This window comes from Lytechinus variegatus, chromosome 6 (assembly GCF_018143015.1).
Source record: "Lytechinus variegatus isolate NC3 chromosome 6, Lvar_3.0, whole genome shotgun sequence".
NCBI classification, from domain to species: domain Eukaryota; kingdom Metazoa; phylum Echinodermata; class Echinoidea; order Temnopleuroida; family Toxopneustidae; genus Lytechinus; species Lytechinus variegatus.
The window spans coordinates 12,830,433-12,851,648 of NC_054745.1; the positions used below are offsets into that span (position 1 = coordinate 12,830,433).

The window sequence follows — 21,216 nt, forward strand, 5'->3', positions numbered from 1 at the left end:
TTCTAAACAAAGCCTTTAATGAAGTCGGCTCAAGGTTGCAAGCCCCTTCGAATAATTTCTCGAAAGATTTATTAAACAATTTACAAACTCTTTTTATTCCAGATTGTGAATTTAAATTTTGTGCAATCAAAAAGGAGTATGTTTTGAAAGAGCTATTACATATTGATTGTTCGAAAGCGGTCGGAGTAGATGGTATTTACCCTAAGTTTCTTAAGCTGGCAGCAGAGAGTATAGCTGGACCTTTAACCCATTTATTTAATGCAACTTTGCAAACTAGTGTTATTCCAGAAGATTTTAAGACAGCAAGAATTACTCCTGTACATAAGGGAGGATCTTTTGATATTGACAATTATAGACCAATATCTGTGCTTCCAGTCCTGTCCAAAATACTAGAGAGAGCAGTACATGATCAATTGTATAAGTACTTAAATGTAAATGATCTACTGGCAAATTGTCAGTCTGGCTTCAGACCGTCTTATTCCACTGCCACTTGTCTAACTGAGATTACAGACTTTTTGTATGATAAAATGGACCGAAAACATGTTACTGGTGGTATTTTCTTGGACCTACGCAAAGCTTTTGATGTTATTCCTCACAATTTTATACTTGCAAAACTTAAGTATTATGGTATTACTGGCAATGAATACAACTGGATGGAATCGTATTTAACAGACAGAAGGCAATTTGTAATGATTAACAATTGTCGCAGTGAATTTTTAAAGATAAAATCAGGTGTTCCACAAGGATCTATATTGGGTCCATTGATATTTTGTATTTTTATTAATGACATGTGTAATTTGAAATTGCATGTACATTCTAAAATGTCTCTTTATGCTGATGATACCGCCATTTTTAATCACGGTGAATCAATTAAGGAGGTACAAAAGTATTTGCAAGATGATTTTGATTCAATATGTAAATGGTTAGACTTAAATAATATGCATTTACACCCGCAAAAAACAAAAGCCATGGTATTTGGTCAAAAGAAAAAGTTGAGGGGTGCTCATTTGCCAGTGAAATTCAGGAACATACAATTAGAAAATGTAAAAAAGATTAAATACTTAGGTGTCATGCTCGATCCGGGCTTGACTTGGTGTGAACATATTACTAATATCGTTTGTAAAATATCTCGAGCAATAGGTTGTATAAGGCGGATTAAGCATTTACTGTCCTTTGATATCATGAAGAAGCTGTACTTTTCTACGATTTTACCTTACATTGATTACTGTAGTACATCTTGGGGAAGCAGTGCAAAAGTACATTTAGATAAGATACAAAAACTTCAAAATAAATATGCCAGGATGCTTTTGAAAAAAGATTATAATACATCACAAATATCTCTGTTGCAGTCACTGAAGTGGCAATCAGTAGATCAGCGTATAAAATATCAGTATTGTGTTTTTGTATACAAAATAATGAACAATTTAGTTCCAAATTATTTAAAACCTTTAGTATGTAAACGGCCCGTGAAATACAGGACACGGTTTTCTTTGCGATGCCCCCTTCAGCTTCCCAAAGCTAGAACTGAATATAAAAGAAAATCTTTCGCATATTTCGGACCCAAATTATTTAATGCACTTCCTTCAAATTTACAAGCCTGTACGTGTACCTCCTTGTTAGTTTTTAAAAAATTATGCAAAGCCTTTCATACGAATTGATGAAGAGCGAAATAATATTCCATTGATTTACAATGCTATGTACTTGTATGTTTAGATTGTCACTTCCCACTCTAAATTTTTTTATGTTAATTGTTTCTGATGTTAAATAGTTTGTATTTTTGACGTTGATTGTTTTTTGATGATATATTTTATATTTATCTTGACATGTATTTTAAACTGCAGGGCGCCTTTGTAAAGCAGTTTTAAGAACTGAACAGGCCTACCCTGCAGTATAAAATAAATAAAACAAAATAAATAAATAAATAATAAATAAATAATCATGTGTTCTTTCTACATGAGGGCAAGTAATACATATTTTTTTAGAATACATCATGGATAAACAGTTTGTATCATCATAAGAAAAAGCAAAAAGAGACATTTTGTAGGTATTTTATAGTCCACCAAAGGGAAAGTTGTTCATCAGTGACATCACACATCCTTGTCGCATTGCCAATGGGAGGATCTCCATAGCATTAGCGATTGCAATATTCAAATGCTCATAACTTTCTCATTATTTGTCCGATTTTTATCAAACTTTCTTTATTCTTATTCTATGAATTTTCTGTTTCTACACAAGCCTATTTGTTCCAAGGGTTTCATTCCCCTTTAATGAGAAAATGGTAATTGAATCTATCACTTTTAACATTCAGTTTGAATTTGAGTTCTGAACAAATCTTCATAAAGAAAATTACCCGCAGAATAGAAGCCTGTGATGTGCCCATATAGTATGAGAATTTCATACACTGAGGGGTAGGGGTGGGGTCATAGAACCCTGTCTGAACCGTTGCATAGTCATTAGGTGAAGAGAGACTGGTCATATCAGCAAACATGAAGTGTCCTTTAAAAGAAATAAAAAGAACTTCAATTAGGCTCATAGTTTCGTTTAAACCTAAAGTAGTGACTTCCAGAATATGGTGAGCATGATAAAATCAGTGTATAAAAAAACGTTCTGAAGTGTGGAAAATTAGTTTTCAAGATTGAATGCTGGGATTAAAACAAGACAATTAAAACAAACAAGTGATTGTTCTCGTTTTGTCATTCTAAACTCATGGATTTGTTTGTTCTTTTCTTCTTGGTTGCTATTTTTGAAACAGAAGTTCAACCTAAAAGTAAAAAAAAGTGTTGAAAAATATTACATCAGGCACTTGATATTGGTGTTTGAAAACATACTATGTTCTTTGCTAAAATAGACTACTGACCTTCATGTAATCAAAGCTGTACTATGATTCAAAAGATACTTTGAAAATAATCAGATATACAAGAAATAGGAAGAGAAAGAAAGGAAGGGAGATGAGAAAACTCAAAACTGCATTTGATTCAATGAAATAATGGTATCAAACAGGTGCATATTAAATGAGGTAGGGTGAATCTATAATCATTCATAGAGCTCACCATAGCTTGTCTTGTAAGTGTAGTCCACAATAGGACCTGTTCCTCTTGTGTTGGCCTGAATCAGTTCCCAATCGAACGTGTCAGAGGTCATCTGACTGAATTCACAGTTGCCGTTCTCAAAGTCACAAAGATCTGAAATGGAATGGGTTTCAATAAATATCAATAGTTATCAAATGATGATAAGTATCCTGATTGAATAGTTGGATGAAATGAATCACAGACCAGTGAGCTATTTCAGTGAGAGTTAGAAAAAGAGAGAAATTAAGCTTTTTGTTAAATAGATGCAAATGCAAGAAAGAAACTAAAAACGTGTATTCTGACCTGGTGTTGGACATGAGCCCAGGTGGAAGACTATATCATCTATTGCAATATCCCCCATGTAATCAGATCCTCGAACTCCTTCAAATATCACCTAAAAGAGAGACAATATATCATAATAATAATCCGAATACAATCTGTTGCATGAGGGACCTTTGAATATCATCATGGTCTTAAACAGATTTCTATTTTCCATTCATTTTAATTCATTCCTGAAGGTAGATGAAAGCAATTATCAACAAACTTACCGTATATGAGTCTGTTCCTCTAAAATGGATCTGGCCCTGTACCCAGAACGGACCCCTAGGTTCCGACTCGGTCCAGATCAGCGTCTCTGACCCTCCACTGGACGTGTAGATGGAGAAATTGCCAAGATGTTTTCCATACATCTGGAACCAAAAGTCCATGCAGTAGCCTGAATCGTCAGAGCTCCGCAAAACGTTGGAATTTAGTCTGGCAGTGTCTCCTGGGTTGCCACCGGTCATCTCAAGATAAATGTAGTAACCTGTTTGGTTTGATCAAAGAAAAACAAATGTAAAGAAAAATAATAAAAACCCTCCACATTTTTTTGGGAAAAAATGTAGCAATTTATCAAAATTATAACCATTTATCAAATGATTTATAAGTTACTACAGCCAATATAATTTCATATTTTGTTCTTAAATTTTTGGTTTGAAGCTTTGGAATTGAAAATGAGCCCTAAGTTTAGAATGACAGTATTTTATAACCACTAGGTCACAGTGATGAGTTAGTGGTTAGGGCGAATGGAATCCAATTGACCAACAGATCTTCAATCTCACTTATTAGTTCAAAACAATTGGTGAGGCTGAATATCTCTTTGTCTCTTAACCAAGAGCATAATACATTATTTCATTATTGTTATTGACCTTATCAAAGTCTGTACCATGTTTTTAGCAGGATTCTCACTATGAGGTATTATTTGGCATTTCTGCATTCCCAATTTTCTTGAGAATTTCTAAATGAAAAACTGCTCGCACGATTCCTGCACGAAAGACACAACTCTGACTATTGACAAAGTGTTTTAATGTATTGAAAAAGAAAATGAACGGAAAATATAACGTTACCTGTTGCATCCCCTGTTGTGTGGTCCCCAGCAGGACCTGTTCCAGCGCTTCCAGTGGTTCCTGAAGCCCTGGTCCAGTTGAAGTCGTTGAGTGGATCCTGGATCCAGGTGCAAAGACCGCTCTCAAAATCACAATCATGAGAATCAGGAGCTGACAACGGAACAAAGAGAAAAAAATAGGCCTTAAATTTTGTTATTTCAAGGGCAAGTCCACTTTTCTATGCAGACAATTATTTCAAGAAAATGTACATATACATATTTCAGATTCAGATCAATTTATTTACACCTCTTTAAAATACAGAAAAATACATAAATATATAAATACAAACAAAATTCTTATACAGCAGAACAAATATTGACAAGTATAAATTAAAAGTAGTCATAAACAGATAGTAAAACACAGTAAATAAAAAATAAAAATTTATTCAATGGGTCAATTGATATTTGCCCCTCACCTTAATTTACCTGGGCAATTTTGTGAGCTTAATTTTATTACCGCGTGTGTGGGTATCACAAAATTGGTCTCAGAAGTTGCATGAGACTTTAAGGTAAAGAGTCAGTGAGTGGCGCATTCAAAAAATTTCCACAGCCGATATATTTCGAAAAAAAAAATGCCAAGACGGGGGGGGGGGGCTGAAATGGTCCCCCAGGTAAGTGATTAGAAGGAATTTTTATTCTTTATATAGAATTTTTAAAGAAAGTGTTGTGCCCCTTGTGGTCTATCCTGGGTCCCATAACACAAAGGTTTATAGCGATTAATCGTACACTTCATTTTTTCGATTGATTGTACAATGTAGTCAATGGAATCAATCGTAGAAAAATGTTCTGTGATCATTGCTAAGTTTTGTGTCACGGGCCCCACGATAAGCTGCTTGATACACATTGTCTAGACTTACCAAATGTAGGTATGGTTGTGGGCGGGGCTTGGGTGGATCCACATGGGCTATCATACAGCATGATATCATCAATCGCTGTATCACTGGTGTAGTTATATCCAATTATTCCTTCTACGATAATCTAAAAAAATGAAGAGGTAGCACACAATGTATTTATTACAATATAATGCCTTTTATTTTGTTATCCTATAGATTTACAGTGCGACCTTTCGGAGACATATTTGCTGTTTCTCATTACCCTTAATAGTTGCAATTAAGTATGGATTATGGTTGGGTAGAAAAGATATGTACTGAAAATGTTACATGTAATTCCATTACACACGCACTCCTGAAAAAAACATTATGCAACATTACAAAATTTAAACTAGTGCATTTAATATTACATAACAGTTGGGGCAGCAGTTTATATATACATATATATATAAAAACACACATATATATATATATATATATATATATATATATATATATGAGTCACAATTCAAAAATGTAAAATTCTAATAAATTTCTCATTCTTTGATTGATTTCCCTCAAACCTTCATCAATATATTTCTGTTATTCTAACAACAAAGTTTACTTCTGGGGGAACTCCCTTTTCAGTTTCTTGCAACGTCGCATGAGACTCACCCAGAACTGATTGGAAGACGACACTGTCATCATTGTGTGTTTCCAGACGTTGCCTTGGTTACCCGTCTGGGACCACATCAGCTGAGGCTGCGTGTCGGCGGTTTGGGTGTGGACCCGTAGGGAGCCCGTACCTTGGCCGTACATATGATACCACATCTCAAAACAACGCCCTGGAAGTGGATGAAAAGTAGAAGAAAAGGGAAAATATGCCTTGCAATTCTTGAATAAAACCTACTTAGATTGAAGGCAATCGTTGCATACACACACTAAAGTGGCAACTTAACAAAACTCAACAAAAAAAAATGCAAACCAGCAAATTTTCATTTTCAATTTTCTTGATATATATTCTGACTGATGTATCCCTCATTTTATTGAACTTGAAATGGGAAAAAGGGATATACAAAAAATATTACTGCTAAATTTAGGAGAAAATAGGGATTAATCTTAATATGATGAACAAAACAATGTCTAAAGCCGACCGCACACCTTACGATTGGTCTGCGACCCGATTTCTGAATAAAATGTAGTAGAATTTGATGCTAATATTGAGACTTGAAATATCTTACTGTGTAATGTTCTAAATCATCATAGGAATACCTATGTTCAAATCCGTGACTATGCAATCATCCTTCTTAGAATAAAAGCAAATTTAATATCTAGTCGTAATGATGTCATAGTAGTCGTATGACTAAAATATAGGCTTGCAATCTTTCAAAATGGTTATATTAGTATTCTTTCAATTAATTTTAGACTCAAATAAAAAGATATGTTCCATTCACATTTTCAGAAAATTAGCAAAATGTGGTTTGTTCCAAAATCGGATTGCTAACAGTCGTAAGGTGTGCGGTGGCCTTAATACCTACCACTGGTGCTCTCTAAATGTTCGCTGACAAGCCAAGCCTTCTGACCCATGACACGAGGGGACGAGCTTTCAATGAATGCAAAGTGACCTGTTGCAAACATTCAAATCAAAGTAAGAAATGAAACCAATAATAAAAAGTGAGATATGTGAATATATGTTTGGTAAAAAAATGAAATTTAGAAATGCAAATTTTGACATTTACTAAATTATTGATACATATAATCATATAATTTCCACCTAAGGGACGCATTGTGCATATTTTTAAAGTTTATTGAGCTTTTTTAAAATCATGCAAAAAGTCAAACAAAGAAAGAGTAAAGAAATTCTTCAAAATTCCCTATGGAAGGAAAATGCTGTTCCAAATACCGTTTTGGACTCATCAGAGGCGATTGTATTAAAGGAGAAAGAATACATAAAACAAAGAAAGAAGCAATTCTTCAAATTGCACTTTTTAGGAAAAAGGATGTTAAAAATGTAAAAAAATTAACTCACCATTGTAGAGTAAATAGCATAAAAGAATAAAAAAAACCCCCCTGAAATTGGCCCTATAGAAGAAAATTACATTGTTTTGGACCAACAATAAGAGTTTTTTGTGTAAAAATAACACATAAAACAAGATATAAACAATTATGCAATTAGCTCTGTGGAAAAAAAATTATAATGTTTTGGACCCACCATAGGAGTTCTGAAGGGTGTGGTCAAAGGTTGGGCCGGTGTAACCAGACAGCGTCTCTGAATTCCCTCTCAGCCAATCAAAATCGTCGCTGACATAGTCATTCGTCCAGCTACAATAACCCCGCTCAAAATCACAAGCTCCCTCTTGTGGGCATGGGAATCCACGGAAGCGGATATCATCAATGGCAATGTCTGCATTGGAAGTAGCACCTCCCGAAATGGCCTCAAAGTAGATCTGTGCAGATAGTCAAGGAAACATAAATAAAACTAGAAAATTAGTAATATTATTTTTAATAATTTATTTCATTTATTAATTCACAATCTTTTGTAGGCGACTCACCAATTGGAAGTGGTCTTCGATGGGGCCCTGAAAAGCAATAAACATACTTACCCCAAACTGCATAATGTCTATACAAAATTCATCTAATCTTCTATTGTGGTATGAAATATCATATATGGTACAACTGCATCAGAATTGGTAATCATTTAAAAAGACAAGATAATATGCAGATATTGAAAACTAAAATGTTGAATATCACATTGTCACACAAATAAGTAATTCAAATATGATATTAAGTAGATATCTAAATAAACCACAAATGTGAAAGAGAAGAAAATAGATGGATAGATATTTAAATGAATTTTATTTATTTTGAAATGAACATGAATTACAATTAAAAGGAATCATGAGACTTTTTTTGCCTACTTTCTTGGAAAGTACATTTCCACCAAAACATATGAAAATAATAATCAGAAAAAGCAAAACATTCTTTCCAAAGGAACAAAAAAAAAAAAATTTCTCAATATAGGCTTCCAAGAGGTTATTTTCACAGTGCACCCTAATGCAACATAGAATTTATAATTCTGAATTTTAACTACTCAATATGTAGAATCTATAATTCAAATTCAAAAAATGTTTTAGGAGATTACATTGCCAAATATAAGATAACATATGTGAGATCATTCACAATGCCATACCTTGTAATTACTGTCTGCAGTAGGGGAGATATCGACCCTTGCTGACCGCCAAAAATCCCCCTGATCACCGGACATTGTCCAGCTCGGTCTAACGAATGTATCACCATCATCCTGCCTGTAAACGGTCAAACTCCCTGCATCCAAACCACTCAAGTGATAGAAAAAGAAGAGGCACTGGGAACCCGATGGACTGTACTCCTTGCTGGCAAGGAGGGCGGTAGAGCCGGATGGTTGACCCAAGATGGAAGCGTATGCATAGTGACCTGTGGATGCAATATTCAATGAGTAATTATTTTCTATTTCATTTATTTCAATTATTGATTTCTACAAGTTTTCTATGACACATGAAGAGCTCACTTGCAAAAGGGGTTAGGTCCATTTTTCATCCAACTTGATTTTTTTGTTTCGATGTATAGATTTTTAGTAGCTCTATAAGATGATACCAAATAAAAGTTGAAATTTCCATTGAAAAGTGATCTAAAATGGCAAAGAAAAATCTCTTTTTTTCAAAAGGGGTAGGTCCACACAGAGTTTTTTTGGAAAAGGATATTTAAAAAATATGAAGACAGGTAGATTTCTTTTATACCCAATTTCATGTTCTCATGGTAGGGTATCATGAAAATCTAGTTTCACATAAGAATATTGCAATATGGGAGAATAAAAAATGATTTTCTTGGAGTGGACCTCACCCCTTTTGCAAAAAAACTCTTCATATCAATTAAAAAAGTTGAAGAAGTTACTGCTACAATGTTATAATATAACTCTGACAACTAGTCTTGATGAAATGCTCCCAGGTAAGTGATTGAATTAATAAACTAAACCAAAACAATATTCAGTTATTAAGTTAAAAGCAAAAAAAATTACAAACCTGAAGCAGTATTGGTAGTATGATCCACAGAGGGACCGTCACTGCTAGATCCTGATCCTCTCGACCAATCAAAATCATTGTTGTCAATATTCGTCCAATCACAGAGGTCAACTTCAAAGTCACACTCAGCTGTACAAAATACAAAATATTGCTTAAGTCTTTATAGTGAAATAATAGCAAGAAATTGTGAAGTGAATTAGTAATGGTGATGATGATCAAAAACCTGAAGCACCTTTATGGACGGATTATTTTTTTTCTCTAGTCTAATAGTAATGATTTTTATTTTCATATGCTATGTAACTCCAAGAATATCTATTAGGAGGCTGCAGTCTACAGGCCCCGCTTTTTAGCAGCCTCCTCCATTTTCAACCTGATATGTAACAATCATGAATATAATTTTTGTACAGGGATACTTGAAACATGTTTTGTTACTTGTACGTCAAAATGTACAAAACAAACTGTAATTGTTGAAAATGGAAATAAACGTAATGAAATGCCTTTCAAAGTAGAGGAAGGGCCTAAATCATAAGGATATAAAAGGGAATTTAAATTCTAAGGTAATAGCTTCGAGAACTTTGATTAAGTTTTCAGAAAAGAAATATTAGGTATCTCATCTGTGACATGGAATCTTCTTATTTGGGGAAATCAGCAACATGGCACATGTATAAGAGATTGCACCTTTAATGAAGAGAAGATTTCATGTCATGGGCTGGGTTGTGAAACAAAAGTCCTGAATATCCAAGGGCGATTTCATACATGTTGTACGGGACATTTCGGCCAAAAGTTATAGCAGATACAACAGTCAATATTTATTCAGTTAACCAGATACAATTACAATCAATATAAATACTATTAACCAGATGCAAAGAACTGTCAATATAACAGTCAATATCAATACTATTAACCAGATACAATTAACTGTCAATACAACAGTCAATAGTAGTACTATTAACTGGATGATATATAACATTTACCTGATGGTGGACACTCCCCTTCTGAGAGACTGATATCATCTATAGAGATATCACCATACCAGCTCTGTCCTACAACGCCCTCTATCACCAGCTCGTAGTTAGCCATTGTGGAGAGTGTGTAGTGTCCAAGACGCCAGTCATTCTCTTGGGTTCTTGATTTTGTCCAAATCTGAAAAAAAATTGTACACATATTTTTTTAATACTTCCCCTGTATTTCTTGAAAAAGGAACTAGGGATATAAACTTAATGCAGTCAATCTTAATGTGAAATGTGTATGATGTTAAAGTCTTCCATATTCCAAAGATGATCCTTACATGTATATTTTCCGAAAGTATGATGGCTTGTATGTAGGTCATGAAATAAATATCTTCAAATAATATGATTTTAAATACTTTTCTTCTCATTCTACCCACTTAACTAATACCTTAAATGACTGGTGTTGCAAGAAAATCATTGTGATCAATTGCAAATTTCATATGCAAATTTACAAGTGATGGATCAATTTGAACTAAAGCAAATCAATTTATATTTGTTGATACAAGAAGCTCACCAATCGATCAATTGTAAATTTTCAACGAAATGCACGACTTTCAATTGATTTTGGAACCTAAAAATGACTTGCAATCGATCGCAAGTTTCTTGCAACACCCCATGAGTTACTTAATCAAAATTTGCGCTCGACAAGAATCTTAATGCTATCATCATTTTTTAAAATGACAAAACGCAGAGGAAAATTGTGAGACCAATAAGTGAATGTGGAGTGTCACATTCTAGTAATAAATAACAAATACCATAGAAAAGTTTATCTACACTTACAACTCTTTCATTCGAGCCATCTGTATCTCTGATATAGATAGCTAGACTACCAATGTCACTTCCAAACATATGGTACCATAGCGACAGACAGTACGGTTGACCCCTGGTTGACCTGAGTGACCCGGATAGAAGTCGAGCATTGTCTCCAATCACCCGAGGGGATGACGCTTCTATGTAAGTGTAGTATCCTGTAGAGTTAAGTTGAAACGGCAAATGAAGATTTGAATCACATGATAATGGAACAAAAAAAAACCCAAAACGAATTAAACAATTTTAAAGATATTAATGAGTGTGCTGAGAACAATGATGGATGAAAGATTATATATCATGTGATCCATACATTTGAATATGCATCATTTTTCTTGTACACCAGGAGTACTAACTGGAATCAACAGAAGAGAGTTGAATCACAAAACAATGGAACAAAACACCCCAAAACAAAATCAACAATTTTAAAGCCATCAATGTGTGTTAGGAACAGTGTTGCATAAAAGATTGTATATAATGTGGTTCATTCATTGGAATATGCATCAGTTATCTTGTTCTTGATGATTGCTGACTGGAATGAACAAAAAAGATTTTATTGCCATTTGGAATCAAGTGCTTGAAATAATAACTAACATAATGAATAATGTAAACAAATCATGGCTTGAGTAAAAGCAATATATGGGCTTGCATGCCTTTTTATCAAGGACCACAATTCTCACATTGATAGAATCACATTACAGATTCAATTCTATTCAATCTATTGCAGATTTAATTCATTTACTTTGTGAAAACTTATGGACACATAACTTTTTAAGCTTGAAATATAGAGTACCAATGTGATCAACCTAAATTTGGTGGGAATTGATCAATGGGGGGCCTTAGATATGACCTCATGAATACTTAATTAACCCCATTGAATTCAATGTGTTATTGGCCTGGGGCGGTATTCTGAAAGCTCAATTAGCGGTCAATTAGCGCTCAATTAGCATTTTGGTATTCTGAAAAGTCACTTAAGTGCCCCTTTCCTTATTTGGCAGGGTTGCGTTGCGCGCACTTGCAATACTACGCGTTATGACCGCGCGAAGACTTAATTGAGTAGTATAGTTACGAGACTTTTGGTATTCTGAAAAGTCTCATAGCGCTCAATTAGCGGACTTTCCAGTGGGGAAAGATAATGGTGATAAGAGGTCCATTAAGTCTCACCATATCTTGCTAAATGTTGCTTTCATTTCGTATAAATATCATCAAATCGGTTTAATACTAGGAGGAAGGAAGAGAATAAAGGAGAGAGCTAAAAAGGGAATAGAATAAAGGGGGAAAGGTGGTGTATAGAAACAAGTAAAATAAGGAATAGGGCCTAGGGACTATATTTGGTAATAAATAAATTAGAAAAGGGGAAAAGGGAGACAGAAATATTTGTATACTTATAGGGAAACATGACTATTATTTTTCTATATTTTCTTTTATTATTAGCATCATAAACTATTTTGTTTTTGCACACTTTTTTTTGACAATAATGAAATTGCCAAATCACGGCAGATGCAGCAATGTGCAGGAGTGAATTAAACCTTGTTTCTGACAATGAAAAAATAAGCATAGAAAAATAGTGAAGTGATGCCATCGTTTTCTTCACCTATAAAAACCTATGTCAGAGATGCCAACCTCTTGACACAAAAAATCAGACTGAATATCCTCAAAAATCATATTTTTTAGTGAAAAATCAGATTTTCACAAAAACTCAATATGACCAGTGCAAGCCTTGAATTAAGCAGCTGCAGGCCGGGGGCAATTTAAAAAAAAATTGCCCCAGGCTCGCGAGCGTTTTACAGGAACCGGGGGGCAATTTTCTGGAACAAGGGGCAATAAAAAAAAAGAATATAACTGTGAACCACCCTCCAAATTTGTTTGTAGTAAACGCAGCTCCTGCAATTTTCAATTAGTACAGAAATAGCATGCTAAGTAATAGGCTTATTCAAACAACTAAGAAATCAGATTTAAATGTTTAAGTGTGTTTTGACACCCTCACTCCACATCCCCTTTACATGGGCTTATATTTACTTTTCATCTTTAATGAACCACAAACAATGAACCCCCCCAAAAAAAAATCTAAATAAATGAATAAAATAAACATATAAAAAATAGAGAATTCAGATCAAATAATAAATTTACAAAAAAAATTTAAGGTTTTTTCATGGTTAGAATCACGGGTGTGGGTGAGTGTTTGTGTATGATTGTGACTGTGAGGTGCACTTGGATTGCATATAAATTATGTTCAAGAAATGAAGAAATTAAATCAATATCTAACTCAGTCTATTCAAATTCCAGCACATAGCCACAGCCCACAGGCTACATGTAAATTTTTAAATGTACATGTATTGTAGGTTCAGGTACCTTAAGTTTTTCACAAGTTATTTGAAAACGCAGATCTTCACAGAAAATGCCTTTCATTCTGGGAGAGTCTAAATTCTGTAACAAGTGGAATGCCTCTGGCCGTCTCACCTGCATCACGCGGTTCAATATAGCAGCAGTGCTGACTTTGAATACTACTCTAACTCGCACAAGATGTTCAGTGATACATGGTTACTCTTTTGTCCACTTTTTATGAACTAGACCAATAAACTTACAGAGATATGATGGTTATTCAACAAAAAAACCCAACATGGCCAAGGTTCATTGACCTTACATGACCTTTGCCCTTAATCGTGTGACCTGAAACTCGCACAGGATGTTCAGTGATACTTGATTACTCTAATGTTCAAGTTTAATGAACTAGACCAATAAACTTTCAAAGTTATGATGGTAATTCAACAGATACCCCTGATTCGGCCAAAGTTCATTGACCCTAAATGACCTTTGACCTTAATCATGACACCTGAAACTTGCACAAAATGTTCAGTGATGCTTGATTACTATTATGTCCAAGTTTCATGAATCAGATCCATAAACTTTCAAAGTTATGATGGTAATTCAACAGATACACCCAATTTGGCCAAAGTTCATTGACCTTTGACCTTGGTCATGTGACCTGAAACGCGCAAAGGATGTTCAGAGATACTTGATTACTCTAATGTCCAAGTTTAATGAACTAGACCAATAAACTTTCAAAGTTATGATGGTAATTCAACAGATACCCCTGATTCGGCCAAAGTTCATTGACCCTAAATGACCTTTGACCTTAGTCATGACACCTGAAACTTGCACAAATGTTCAGTGATGCTTGATTACTATTATGTCCAAGTTTCATGAATCAGATCCATAAACTTTCAAAGTTATGATGGGAATTCAACAGATATCCCCAATTCGGCGAAAGTTCATTGACCCTAAATGACCTTTGACCTTGGTCATGTGACATGAAACTCTAATAGGATGTTCAGTAATACTTGATTAACCTTATGGCCAAGTTTTATTAACTAGGTCCATATACTTTCTAAGTTATGACGTCATTTCAAAAACTTAACCTCAGGTTAAGATTTGATGTTGACGCCGCCGCCACCGTCGGAAAAGCGGCACCTATGGTCTCACTCTGCTTCGCAGGTAGACAAAATGTATTCATTAATAACTTAAATATTCATCACAATGAAGAAATCATGAAGTTTTTTTACAGTTTTCAAAAATTAACATGAAATCTTAACTCAATCTGAAACAGAAAATCGCCATCACTTAGGCCATTACTGATAGAATTCTCACCCAGAGCTCTGGCAGAGAATATGAGCTCAAACTGGCTAGCTAACAGCATCCAAGTACCACACTCGCGTGCACGGCGTCCTCCAATTTTTTTTTTTTTAGATGGAGCCTTGTTTGATGATTTATTGTCTGATATTTACCCCTCACCAAGAAAGAAATTAAAAAGCTATAATTCACAACTATTTACTTTGGATTAATAAGGCTCCAATTTGACAAGCAAAGTCGGCGACTGTGAGGATACAAGACTCGCATATCCTGTGTTGTGAACGGGGATTTATCTCCTGTGCAATTCAAATTACTATATCACAGAATTGTGATATCCTGACTGGAAATGTGTGCATTAGAAATTGCACATGGTGAAGTTGGGAAAAACTGTTACCGCTATTGGAAGCACGCGCGTACATGTATTACAGGAAAAAAAAGACGGACGTAGCTCACTTTTTATGGTACTGAAAAAAACACGCACTTGGCAATTTGAAACTGTGCTTATCGTAAATTGAAAGTTACTTGATTTTGGCTTTTCAGATATTTAAATTACATATATGATATGGCTTCACTGCTCACTCACGGGCGGGCGCATACATACACAACACATGGGACAAAAGCAGGACTATGACAGAAAGTCGGGAAATCGTATTTTTGATGGCCAAAATCGTACTGTCGTATTTTACTTGTTTTATCGTACTAAATACGATAAAATCGTACTGGTTGGCATCTCTGCTATGTCATAACGTTTGTACATCAAATTTCAATAAAATTTCGGCTTTTTTAAAATTATGCTTGTTTGATTTTTAAAATATGTTTATTCAAATTTTGTTGGAGAAGATTTCTCATATAAATGAAAAGTATGTAGTTTTTAGAATAAGTAGGAATTAAGTTAAAGAAGACCCACCCCCTATCATGGCCCCGAGACAGAGGCAAATAAAATATTGTAAAAAAAAAGAAAAAGAAAGAAAGAAAGCTACAAATGGATTCAATGGATAGGGGGTTGTGAAAATCAGAACGCGTTCGAAAAAAAGAGAAAAGCACAAAGGTACAATAAATGAGAGAGAAAGGGAAAAGACAACAGTTAATTTCAACAACATAACGAACCTCTAATCTCCGATGCAAATATGCTTAAGCATTATTTTTCAGCAAAAATTCTTTGTATCAAGATCGTGGTGCAGCGCAGTGCACCTGCAGCAGCCGGGCGCTGCGCTGCAAGGCAGCAAAGTGAAGAGACACTGCGCGCTAGGAGAAAAATTTACGTTGTAAGAGCGCATTTGATTGGTTAATTCGGCTCAGTAGGGGAGTGGCCTAAAGGGACTTAATTGAGCGCTAATAGAGTTTTCAGAATACGAATTTGGAGGTACATTAGCGCTCCATTAAATGGGTAACTTAAAAGGATATTTAAGTGGAAACTTACGAGACTTTTCAGAATACCCCCCCTGGTTCCTAACATTTAGAACCTGGCCAGACTTCAACGAGGCTAATTACGTATTCATGAGGTCACACAAAAAAGGCTGGCATGCAAAAATGGAAAATTGATGATGTCGCACTTCAGTTCTCAATTGTGTAATCTATTTTCATACCATCTCCAGTTGTGTGGTCATTGGCTGGCCCGGTGTACGATGAGGGCGTGCTTCCTTTCCTGATGACCCAATCAAATATATCACTAGTATCCTGGGTCCACCCACAGAGCGTGCCTGACGTATCACCAGCTCCAAAGTCACACGATACATCTGTAAAGGGTATGATCATAATGGTGTTCTTATACTGAAGGTGATTAAATCAGATTTCATGTTTTTTTTTAAATAAAATAACAATATAGGGTTTGTATAGCGCAGGTATCCGTATTGCTAGGTGCTTTTAGGCACTCCAAAATTCACATGCTCCTATTTTTTCACAAAGAATAATTCATCATTTTATAAAGGAAATTAATCATTATGTGATCACATTTTCTGTCATAATAAATGATCCATACTGTACAAGAAGTATGACTATCTAATGATATAGAATAAAATAATAATGATAACCATAATAATGATAACTATGACTCACATTATAGACAAGAGTCTCACCATGCAGTTTGCAAAGCAAGAATATTATACATTTATGCACATGTACTTCAAACAAATAATATTACATGCATTATGAAAAAAATCATATGGGCAAATAATAACTGATACAAAGTGAAAATAAAACATTGAATAATTGAATTAAAGGTAATGATACTTGCAAGTAAAAATCATGATTAAGCAATCAAATGTATGGAAATAATATGAGTGATTCAGAAAAGGCAATTTGTTACAATACAGATGTTCACTTAAAGCTTTGAATTAAAAATATACAAGGCTGATAATACTTAAAGGTCAAGTCCACCTCAGAAAAATGTTGATTTGAATAAATAGAGAAAAAACAGACAAGCACAATGCTGAAGATTTCATCAAAATCGGATATAAAATAAGAAAGTTATGGCATTTCAAAGTTTCGCTTATTTTTAACAAAATAGTTATATGAACGAGCCAGTTACATCCAAATGAGAGAGTTGATGATGTCACTCACTCACTATTTCTTTTGTTTTTTATTGTTTGAATTATACAATATTTCAATTTTTACGAATTTGATGATTGGGACCCCCTTGCCTGAAGCACAAGATGTTGAAATAATGGAATTCCACGTGTTCAGGGAGGAATGAAACTTCATTTCACTTGACAATGATGAGAAAATCAAAATATTTCATATTTCAAACAATAAAAAACAAAAGAAATAGTGAGTGAGTGACATCATCAACTCTCTCATTTGGATGTAACTGGCTCGTTCATATAATTGTTTTGTGAAATGTTCAGCGAAATTTTAAAATGTCATAACTTTCTTATTTTACATCCGATTTTGATGAAATTTTCAGTGTTATGCTTGTTGAATTTTTCTCTTTTTATTCAAATCAAGTTTTTGTTGGGGTATACTTGTCCTTTAAGGGGAAATAGATAATTTTTAATAACTAGAATAAAATATTGGCTTACCATCAGTATCTGCACAATTAATGAATGATATATCATCTAGAGCGATGTCTGTTGTCTGTGAGGCGTCATTGAATCCAATACCAGGGGAGGCTTCAAACCGGATCTATAGAAATGAAAGAAAGGTCATTAAAGTCATCTAAAATGTTCATAATAGACTTTATGACTTTATATGATATATGCTGTATGTATTTACTTTTCATGACACGCCCACTACTATTACTGATATGTATTGAATATTGTATTATATTACATAGGTTGTGTAGATTTGAATCAGTGAATCCGCCATCAAATGACCACAGCTGCAAGGATCACATTTGCTATATTCTAGGCTTTGACGTCACCTCACTGAATATAACTGCGTTGTATTGTTAATTGTGGTGTTATATTCACTAAGGTGACGTCACTCGCTGCTTACAAGTTGCGTAATCAGGTAGTTTATTTTGATGTACGCGCTTGATGTATTTTCCAAAATTGTTCTAATATGACGTATATGGATCAGAGCTCCAGCAAGAATTTCGGGTTAATCAGAGAGCCAGATGATGAATGCAATCTCTGATGGCGAATCCACATAGACTATATAATATAACAGATATTGCCCCATCTATCGTTTTGATAAATAATGAAATGATATTAACGATAGGAAAAAATCAAATCATAATTGATTGCAAAAGTTGGGAAACTAATTGAAGAAGGAAGAAGAACATGAGGGAAGATTAAATTAGAAAGAGAAAAAGGTAGCGCACAACAGAGAGAGAGAGAGAGAGTGTGTCTGTGTGGGTGTGTGTGAGAGAGAGAGAGAGACAGAGAGGATGGGGTGGGAATTCCCATTGGCCAGTTCATTTACTGTAATTAAAAAAAAATGTATAACTAATGCTGGAAAAAAAAGAAGGAGTTCAAAAGTGTAAGAGAAAGGTGGTGGGAGATAAAAAGAGACTTGAACCAATGTATTTACTGCAGAATCTGCGCTGTGTATCATTATCTCAATCCCAATTTCAAAGGCACACTATTAGCATTTAGTAGTAGTTTCACTTGTAGATGCTGATTGCTTTGAACCCCCCCCCTGTAAACACAAACCACTGACACAATAAACTCACATAATACTGGCCAGCGTTCCTTGGACCAACTGACAAGCTTCCCATATTCCATTGGTTGCCATGGTCACCCGCAATAGTGACATAGGAGGGGTCGAGGATGTTGTTGTCGTAGAGAGCAACCAAAAGCGTGCCTGCATTGCCACCTAACATGTGGTAATAGAACTGCATCTCACACCTATGAATGCAAAAGGCAAAAAATGTCTTTTTAAATAATTTCTTTAACGGATACTTTTCACAACCTACATTTAGTGTATAATTCTAGAACCAGGCAAAGTTCTGTGTGAACCAATTGAGAGACAGGTTTTTGTACATACCTCTGACCAGTTCCACCAAGCTGAGGAGGGCTAACCAGTAATGCCGTTACGCCAAACGTCCCTGATGAACTATCCACAAAGACGTATGATCCAGCAGCAGAACCGAGAGTGTGGTCAACAGAGGGAGCCCTACCGGCTGGAGAGTCCTGAGCTGCGGTACGGTGCCAAACGTAGAGCCCGTTGTCAAAACTGGTCCAATCGCAAGTGCCACTCTCAAAGTCGCAATCTCCTGTGGGTTATTGACATGGCATTGAGACAATTTCCTAAGTGAATTTAGCCTTAATGAGACAAACCTAGAGTGAGTCTGCTATAGGATAGAGCTACATAATACATGAAAGAACATAATAGAATTCAGTCCTAGTAATTTAATAGATAATTCTTTAGTGAATCAAATTTAAGTACAAAATAGAACTGAATTTCATCTATTTCAACATCTTCATTAAAAAGATAGAACAGTAACAAACATTACAGCTAGATGTTAAATATATATACATGAACATTAACAAAGAGATTTAATGGAAATGTGATGTTATCATGAAAAGATTAAAACAATTTTTATACAAGATTTAAATTAACATAAACTTAAATTTTACATGATAAATAGATATCACAGAGAAAAAGGCTAATGTAATGAAAAAAAAGTTATTGTTTAAAATTGTTTGAAATCTGAAATTCAAATCTATAATTGTGATAAACTGAAAGGTATGGTCTCACCGCAATTCATTTCATCTTCATTCTCTGGGCAGTCTGGTGTTCCATCACATCTCAGGTCTATATCAATACAGCTACCATTCCTACATTGGTACGAGTTGGGATCACATGGAGGCAATGTGGTGAGTGGAATGGTAGGGGCAATGGTTGATACGTCAGGCAAGGGTGTGGGGCTGATCTGACAGGCAGAGCTAAAGCTCGTATCATCAATGGCGATGTCACCGCGGACACCATCACCCCTGGTGGCCTCGATAAGGACCTGGAACGGATTCCGGTTCGTGAGGACAATATCCGCTCTCTCGTAAAAGTCACCGATCTCCCCACTTCGCTGCCAAAGCACCGTCAGTGGACCATTGACTATTTCCCTGGTGTATACCGTCAGCGTATTGATGTTTTCTCCATACATATGATAGTAAAATCGTAGCTCGCATTGTGTCGCAGACCCCTGGGGAATAGGAAGGAGTACAGGGCTGCCAAGGCGGGCTCGGTCACCAAGTTTGCCATTTGAGGTCTCCAGATATAGATAGGTTCCTGTTTCTAGTCCTGTTGTGTGGTCCCGGGTCGGGCCGGTCCAAGAACTAGGGGTGATCCCAGCAAACCGGTACCAATCGAGCTCATCGTTACGTAACTGCTCCCAGCTGCATATACCCATCTCAAAATCACACTGGTCATAAGACTCTAAAGAAATATAGCGTATGAATAAGATTGAAATTATCATATTTCCTGAAGTAAAAATAAATGAATTGGCATCACAAAACATAAATGCTAATTTTGTAAATTTAATCTTTATACATTTATATCATATTTACATGTCAATGATGAGAAATCTAAAATTCCATAAATTATATTTGTAAAAGAATTGAATTCAAAAGTGATGAAAATCTATTTTTATTTTCATATGTCTTTGTACTTTTCTGTTTGGAGTCTTATACACTTAAATAGAATCAGAGAGTAGAAAATACTTCAAAATTACTACTATGAATGCTACAAATATAAACCCCTCAAAAAAAGTAACGCAACTCAAGTTTGAGGGAGAATAACTTTGTTATCATTGATCTATAAAACGTGAGAGTGGTGTCATTGAAAAGCTCCATTATTCCTCTTTACAATGATTACAAGGATAGTCCTGATTATGCAATCGTGGAATTTCAGTACACCTGACAATAAGGCAAAGTCAGAAGTGAAATGTTGCAAAATGCATTGTTTCTTAACTAAAGTCTGCATTTCTTTTGAATCTGCACATGGGTTTACATTTTTCCCCGATGAATATTGTTG

General features: G+C 35.0%; 1 protein-coding gene across 1 annotated transcript in view; it reads right to left on the reverse strand.

The window, feature by feature from the left end:
- LOC121416844 (MAM and LDL-receptor class A domain-containing protein 2-like) overlaps positions 1–21,216 on the reverse strand; it is a 66,146-nt gene that overhangs the window by 34,988 nt on the left and 9,942 nt on the right. The window contains exons 7-24 of the mRNA XM_041610361.1: positions 19,945–20,619; positions 19,231–19,459; positions 18,917–19,091; positions 17,823–17,925; positions 16,392–16,541; positions 11,149–11,336; positions 10,333–10,501; positions 9,359–9,487; positions 8,491–8,753; positions 7,513–7,747; positions 6,839–6,925; positions 5,976–6,145; positions 5,349–5,469; positions 4,454–4,603; positions 3,617–3,873; positions 3,372–3,462; positions 3,051–3,182; positions 2,351–2,496 (exon numbers count right to left, since the gene is read on the reverse strand). Of these exons, the coding sequence (XP_041466295.1) occupies positions 2,351–2,496; positions 3,051–3,182; positions 3,372–3,462; positions 3,617–3,873; positions 4,454–4,603; positions 5,349–5,469; positions 5,976–6,145; positions 6,839–6,925; positions 7,513–7,747; positions 8,491–8,753; positions 9,359–9,487; positions 10,333–10,501; positions 11,149–11,336; positions 16,392–16,541; positions 17,823–17,925; positions 18,917–19,091; positions 19,231–19,459; positions 19,945–20,619 (3,470 nt within the window). The remainder of the gene's footprint in view (positions 1–2,350; positions 2,497–3,050; positions 3,183–3,371; positions 3,463–3,616; positions 3,874–4,453; positions 4,604–5,348; positions 5,470–5,975; positions 6,146–6,838; positions 6,926–7,512; positions 7,748–8,490; positions 8,754–9,358; positions 9,488–10,332; positions 10,502–11,148; positions 11,337–16,391; positions 16,542–17,822; positions 17,926–18,916; positions 19,092–19,230; positions 19,460–19,944; positions 20,620–21,216) is intronic.